We start from the raw sequence: 7,760 nt of genomic DNA on the forward strand, positions 1-7,760 counted from the left end.
GAGGAGATCTAGAAAACTGTTGGTTCAAGGCTAGCACCTTCCCTATCATTTTCATTTAGGTTTTCTGGGGCCAGATTTCACAGGGCCAGATTTCACAGAGTATTAGGCTGCTGTTGTTGTACAAGGCATCAATTTTGACATTGTGTGAGAAAGAAGAGGATGAAGGAGAGGCAGTCAGTCTTAGGAGAGATGCTACCAAACCCAATAACAAGAGTGAGGCAAATATGGGCCGGCATGCATCCCCCAGGCCCCACTGTGAGGACTCAATAACAAATACACAAGCAAGGTACAGGTGGGTTGGTTTGTTATTCAAAATAACTTTGGGTCCTACCTACACAGTTTAAAAATGTGACTTTTGGGGGACACAGCTGCTGCCACATGCATAATTAATGCAGTTTGATGCCCCTTTTTTCTAAATTAGATTTTATTGAGTTTAAAAAGAAAAATATAGTATATAATTGACATGTATACATGGGTTCTATACAGTTATATGTTCATTTGTACAAATCGACTACAGTATCCAATAAATATATTTAGCATTTATGTTGACACACAGTGTGCCCTTGGCTTATGCGGGGGTCCGTTCCAGACACACACACACCCGTATAAGCCAAATACCACGTTAGCTCAAGCCCATTCAAGTGAATGGGGGCTCATGCATGCAGGCGGTGACGCACATGCGCCATGGGCACGCGCCCCATTCATCTGAATGGGACGTGTGGCCCGCGCACTTCTGCACAGCTTTGGGCATATGCTAAAAAGCTTTTGGCTGTCTGTAACAGGCCTATATTTATTAAATGCTTTCTTCTTAACAAGACTGTCTCTTTTGGGTCCCAGAAGTAACTTTTCCTCTGGCCCATATTTGAGCCTAACAATTTTAGAAAATAAAACAGCAGAATGAGTGAATTATATCCATCACATGTGCTGTCCAAGGGCAAACAAAACATTTGGCTCTTTGCAATACACATCTCATTTTGCTTAAACTACATTACTCTGGATTCCTTGAGGCAATGGAAGAATGTTAGAATCCCCTTTATAGCACATGTGTAAGGTATTCCATGGAAAGTATTTTTCCAAGAAGGCAAAACACCTAAATTGAATTAAACGTTGGCTGACAAACTCCCATCATCTCCAAACAGCGTAGTCAGTTGTCAGTGATATTAATGGTTGTACTCCAGCAACATCTGGGGGTCAAAGGACTAGAGAGTCCAGCAACCTGTTTTCTACAGTGGCCTAGCTGTGTGTTTCTATGAAGCTTACAAGCATATTATGGAATCAACAAGCCTCTCATTCTCTGTCTTATCATGGATAATAGTGGCAGATAGGTTCATTCTGTCTGAATTTGTCTGATCACATCTAAACAACAAACCATAATTGCATTCATACAGTACTTCAGAGTAGTCATACATAGGATTCCCCAGTCTTCTGGAGAGATGTTTTTAAAGGGCCTCTACCCTCATTTTAGAATCATAGAATCATAGAGTTGGAAGAGACCGAAGGGTCATCCAGTCCAACCCCCTGCCATTCAAGAAATCTAAATCAAAGCATCCCCGACAGATGGCCATCCAGCCTCTGTTTAAAGACCTCTAAGGAAGGAGACTCCACTACACTCCGAGGCAGTATGTTCTTGTATAGAGTAATGCCTCACCTTCTCAAATGAAACAGAGTGGATGCTGTCTCTTTATTTTAGGGGAGAAAAATGCATTCTACATAAATTCAAAAACACTGGCTTCAAATATTCTGGAAGTGATGCATGACATAGGGAAGGGGTTCCAGAGTCTAGCTTAAGGTAAGTTATTTTCCTCCTTATTCCCATTTGGTTTCTCACCTGCCTGCCTTGGTGATGATCATCTCTGTGCCAATGCCACTGAAACGTTTCCAAAGCTCACCATTCTCCAGGTTCATCCGTATTCCAGGGGGTAGACGTGGTGTTGGTGGGGGAACAGATGGGAGAGCCTGGCCTGACCCATAAGGATGGGCTGGACCTGGTGGCAGAAGGCGGCCTGGAGGTTCCAGGGCAGGGAAGAAACTATCCAGCTTGGGGGTAGCATCAAGGTCTAAGGGCAAGAGAATAAATCAGAGAAATGAGTGAGTGGCATTGAGAATTATTGACTGAGCTGTAAGGGGTGGGGGAAGGAGAGGGCCACAGACAACACCGAGGAGCATCGTCTAGGAATTTGTCACCCTCCTGCTGTTTTCTGCCTGTTTTCTCTTCCTCCATCCTATTCGCCTGACCAGTTGGTCTTGGGTGCTAAAAATCCAACTGGTGGGGGTAGGGGTGGTTGAGGGAAGCAAGCAATGGAATTTATGTGAATTCTAAATTTCTTTCCCCCCTTTTGCTATACAATTCCTGGCCTCCCACAGGCCTGTAGAAACCAGCAACTGCTTTCTCTCCTCTGGGTACCCCTGTATTCACATCCATCCTTTTTGTATGCTCTGATTTAGCCCCCTGTGAACTTTCCTCTTACTTTTTCAAATGTGCATTTCATTTTTCTCCAAATGCAAGTGATCCCTGGCTTCCTTCCAGCCCATCCTCCAACCCTCTGAGAATTCAGCAGTCCTAGTTCCCAGTCCTAGCCTCTTCTTCCTAGCTTCCTAACAATCCTAAGAACTGGAATTTGTAATCCACCCCCTTACTTTAATCAAGCAGACACCATTCCTATCCTCCTCCACTTCCAAATCACTTAGAAGTCTTGCATGATATTCCATCCTGTAAAGGGATTTTGATGATCTCTCCATCCCTCTTGTACACATCAATATAACCATTCCTATTCTAGAAAATCTCAGGAGTTATAGTTCTGAACCTTCTTGCTTTCAATAGCATAGAAATTTTAGACCTCATCTTCTTGTTTACTTTAATGTGTATATAACAAATTTGTATCTGACACTTCTTGCAAAGAAAGAAGGAGACATACACTGTATTTCCCACACTCCTTTTACTCTCACAACAACCTTGTGAAATAAGTTAGAGAAATGATGCCTACTTCAAGGTCAGCCACAGAGCTTAATGGTTATATGAATATCCTTTAGCCCAGTGAATGCTGAAAATAAAACATCCAACATTTCTGGCTGCATTCACTCACCCTTCTCTCTTGTTTCAGTTCTTCAATCCCCCCCCCCCGCTCTCCCACCACCACCATTTCCCAATTTCTCACCTGGGTATCTGAAGGCTTCATACTGGGGTGCCTGACTCTGGGGGTACCCAGTTCCAGGAGGTGGGGGTGGCCGCAGAGGGTAAGAGCCCCCATACTGTGAGAACATCTCTGAGGGATGGTACATGGGATGCTGAAGGAAGCCTGGGAGCCAGAACTCTTGGATTCTTTTGGAGGGGCTGGGGATCCTAGTGGATTAGAACAGGTGAAGAAAGCCAGCTAAAACAGGAAGCCAAGGCCCAGTGCCTTCTGTCAGTAAGGAGGCAGGTTTAGAGGGTTAGAAAAATGGTGGCAGGACAGTATGGCCCTGGGAAGGAACGGAATATGGTTTTTTGGAATAGGAAGAAGGGAAGCCTGCTAGGTTGAGGGCTGGGAGCTAGGTTTCCTTGGTTCTGTCTCATGAGCAAGTCTAGGATGCGTCCACCTCCAGCTCTCTTCTCTTCCTGAGGAGCCCCTGACTGGGGCTGTATTTATGATTCTGCCAAAGCTCTTTGAAGTGAGACCCCAAATGGCACATTCACACCTCTAGAGGGGAGGGATTTGGGGCTGAAGGCAGGGGAGTTGGAGGAGAGAAGTAGCAGGGACATACATTCTCAGCCCCAGGATGTCCCATCTTTACTCACCTTCTAGCTATTTCTAGCAGTGTCCCTCTATTTTATCCAACTTCCTCCTTTGTTTTTATTTCATCCCTAACCTGAGTGTCCTCATACAAGAAATTGTCTTCCATGTCTGATACATTCTATCTCAGACTGCTCCTCAGCTATATGAATATGCCAGCCCTAGCCCACCTATCCCCCCCCCCATGTCAAGCTCCTCAACTCCATCTCAAACTTCATTAAGAGTGTTGGCTGAGCCCCTTTCTGTGCCCACTACTTGAATCTTCCTAATTGCCTAATTAACACTCTGACTCCAAAGTTTCCTGATTGATCCTGACCTATGGGATCCTTGGTTTTACAAGTAGGTGGGGGGTGGGTGGGTGCCATGGTCATTTATCATCCAGATGTTTTCACAGCTGGGCAGGACAGCTGCAAGAGGCTGCCAAATCCTGGAAGTGGAGATTGGGGTCTAGGGAGTTATAGCCACATTTGCAGTCATGAGGATACCTGGTTTTCTGTAATCTCATAATGCAACAATTTTTAAATAGTACTTCTAATTGGTCATGCTTAGTATAATCAAGAGGTTATATTATCATATACTTGAGTCGCTATTTTCAACAGAATAGCAATTAAGTACTGTGGTGCTTGACAATGTTGTACCATCTATGGGAAGGACACAGCAGTCACATTGAACATGTACAGTAGTAAATTGGATACCTCCACATCAAACCTTTTAAGGCAGTGTGTTCACAATAAAAATAACAAAGATTGCACAGAGCCAGCACTATTTATTTATTTATCTTTGTTTTCATCTTGCCCTTCCTGTTTATTTGTGCATAATCAACAACTTGCATGTAGTTACTTGTGTGTGTGTGTGTGTGTGTGTGTGTGTGTGTGTAACTTACTCTCCTCCTGCTGCATCTGATAAAGTAAACAAGTCTACAAAAGCTTATGATACAACTTCTTCTACACAATTAGTCTCAAATGTGTTGCAGGATCCGCTTGTATACTGTTCTTCTACTGTTTATGACGAAGAGCTAGAAACTAGGTGAGGTACTGAAATCCCATTCTTGATTAGTAATCTTTCAACTCTGCCTTGGGTAGTTCACCAGGAATTCCTCATGCTTCCAGCGTTAGCTCAATGGTCTTAAGGATTAGAAATGTAAAACACAGAATGAAGAATTGTTGACCAGTACCAGTTGCTACACCTGTAAATTTTACTTGTGCATGATTGTCAAGTATTCAGCGTTATCAACCAGCATCTCTTATCACCAGGGGTATACCAACTGTTAGTAATAAGGAGGAGGGAAACCCAGAAGCAGATTGTGTCACAGATCATGAAGTGCTAATATAAAAATTTGGAGTAAATTTAAAGAAGAACACCAAACTGATCATTGTGCCAAACTACAGCCTGAAGAACATCCCAGTAGAATGTAAATACTATGTAAAAACTAGGGTTGTACTATTAAGCCTAATGTTCCAAGAGCCAATAGGACTCTGGACCAAAACAAGGGACGTTGTTAGGGAAGAATACGAAGTCTTTATCTGCATCCAAAATGAAAGAGCCTTAATGAATGACAGAAGAACTCTTTAAATGGTTAAGCCAGGTGAAAGGCAAAAGTAAAGGATGACAGAAATACAGTCAGAATCCTGAATGCAGCTATTGGGTGACTTGTGCATTGGGGCAAAGAGAACTATAATAACAATCAATGCAAAGAAACAATAGACAACAAAAAAGGTAGAACAAGAGACCTTTTCTACAAGTTTAGAGAAATCAGAGATAAATTTTAACCAAGAGTGGGGATGCGATGTGGTCAACAGGAGAATATATTATTTATATGATCAAGAAAAAAAAAGATGATAGAAGCACTTTTTTAAGATATGCAGATAACATATGCTACTATCAGAAAGTTTCATAGAGGTGGGATAACTACTGAGGAAAGTAAAAAAGTACAAAGGCAATTGAACATTAAGAAAGCAACAATAACAACAGATAATTTGCATGGTGTATACCTTCAAGTCATTTCTGACTTATGGCAACTTTAAGGCCAACCTATCATGGTTCGTTTTTTTTTTTTTTTTTTTTTTTTTTGGCAAGATTTGTTCGGAGGAGGTTTGCCATTGCCTTCCCCTGAACTTGAGAACATGTGACTTGCCCATGGTCACTTAGTGCATTTCATGGCCGAGTGGGAATTGAACCCTGATCTCCAGAGTCACCGTTCAAATGGGTATGCCACAATAGTCCACTGTTGAAATCACTATGCCACAATAACTAAAAAGTGATTGTGCTGGAGCAGAATTCTGTGGACACCATGGACTGCCAAAAAGACAAATAAATGGTTCCCAAAGCAAACTGACACTGTCACATTTTCCCAATATCATGAGAAAACATGATTCATTAGAAAAAATAATACAGTTGTCACTCCATATCCATAGATTCTTTATCCATGGATTCAACCATCCATGGCTTGAAAATATTTTAAAATATATATACATTTCAAAAAGCAAACTGTGATTTTTCAATTTTATGTAGGAGACACCATTTTACAATGTCATTGTATTTAATGGGCCTTGAACAGCCATGGATTTCGGTATCCATGGGGGGTCCTGGCATCAAACCTTATCAGATACCAAGGATCCACTGTAATGCTTGGCAATGTAGAAGGCAGTAGAAAAAGAGGAAGACCGCATTCCAGATGAATAATCAAGGAAGCCATGGCCCTGAGTTTGCAAGACCTGAGCAAGGATGTTGATGACAGGATGACTTCATGGTCCCTCATTCATAAGGTTACCATAAATCAGAGTCAAGTTAATGGCAGTTAACAACAACAACAAAGAGCAAATCAAACCTTAACTTTCCCTAGAAGTCAACATGACTAAAAAGAGGCTATCATACATTGAACATATCATGGGTTGACATGACTCCTTAGAACAGACAATAATGCTCAGTAAAGTGGAATGCAATTGGAAAAGCAGAAGAGAGTGTAACAAGTGGATAGATTCCATTAAGGAAGCTAGTGCCCTGAGTTGGCAAAGTTTTAACAGGACTGTCAATAACAGGGTGTCTTGGATAGGTCTCTAGGATCATAACAAACCCAAGTTGACTTGACAGCAGTTAACACACACACATGTAATTGAATGGCAGTTTATGGTAAACTAGACATACCCCCTACTTACTTAGGATTACAAGAATGTCTTAGGGATTTATATACAATTGAGGGTTTGTATGTAGTTTTTATCCTGCACTGAATACTCTGTTCCTGGGGTCAGCTCTTAATGGAGCCAATCCATGCCTTGGATTGAAGTGGACAACTGTGGCCTTCCAGATATTTTGGGCTGCAGTTTTTATAATTCCTCTTCTTTAGCTGAACCTCATTAGCTGAGCTAGGGCTGACAGGAGCTGTAGACCAAGAGTGTTAGGACAGACACAGATCAATGCTTATTTGTAATTAATTATTTCCAGTTGCCACTTCTCACAACTGAGTGCAGAACAATAGAAGAAGACAACTTTTTACATCAGAGGGCATGTTAATGGTTTCACCTGTTGCCTGCTCTTCCAAAAGGCAATTTCTGCATAAGTGAGAAGAATGTTTTACTTTTGGAATCTATGGGAAATAGAATGGAAAATCTCTCCCCTCTATCTTTGCCTGATAGGTAGGTGCAAGCAGTCAATCTTATGGAACAAACATGTTGGAAGAAAACGTGTGAAGGTGTGACAGAAAAGGCAAATTTGTTTCGAGCAATTTACCATAGACCTGGGAAGTTCCCTTTTTGATAATTTTGATTTAGAAACTTTGTGGTTATGAATCTGTGTTTAAATGCTTCTTCCTAACAAGACTGTCTCTTTTGGGTCCCAGAAGTAACTTTTCCTCTGGCCCATATTGAGCCTAACAATTTTAGAAAATAAACACAGCAGAATGAGTGAATTACATCCATCACATGTGCTGTCCAAGGACAAACAAAACATTTGGCTCTTTGCAATACACATCTCATTTGCTTAAACTACATTACT

At 41.7% G+C, this 7,760-nt stretch overlaps 1 protein-coding gene across 1 annotated transcript; it reads right to left on the reverse strand.

Annotated features, from left to right (window-relative positions):
* Positions 1 to 1,731: 1,731 nt before the first annotated feature.
* On the reverse strand, positions 1,732 to 3,438 carry LOC121933177 (T-box transcription factor TBX6-like). The gene is made up of 2 exons (XM_042472537.1): positions 3,156 to 3,438; positions 1,732 to 2,057 (listed from the first exon to the last, which is right to left on the reverse strand). Exons 1-2 carry the CDS (start codon positions 3,277 to 3,279, stop codon positions 1,825 to 1,827), a joined length of 357 nt encoding a protein of 118 aa, XP_042328471.1. The 5' UTR covers positions 3,280 to 3,438; the 3' UTR covers positions 1,732 to 1,824.
* Positions 3,439 to 7,760: the final 4,322 nt, after the last annotated feature.

The sequence above is a fragment of the Sceloporus undulatus genome, chromosome 6, assembly GCF_019175285.1.
Source record: "Sceloporus undulatus isolate JIND9_A2432 ecotype Alabama chromosome 6, SceUnd_v1.1, whole genome shotgun sequence".
NCBI lineage: Eukaryota > Metazoa > Chordata > Lepidosauria > Squamata > Phrynosomatidae > Sceloporus > Sceloporus undulatus.

Bases quoted from the DNA above. Each gene is read 5' to 3' on its own strand.
- LOC121933177 (XM_042472537.1), bottom strand. From the start codon at position 3,279: ATGTACCATCCCTCAGAGATGTTCTCACAGTATGGGGGCTCTTACCCT. The intron at 2,058-3,155 runs GTGAGAAATTGG...TCTTGCCCTTAG, and splicing joins TGAAGCCTTCAGATACCCAG to ACCTTGATGCTACCCCCAAG.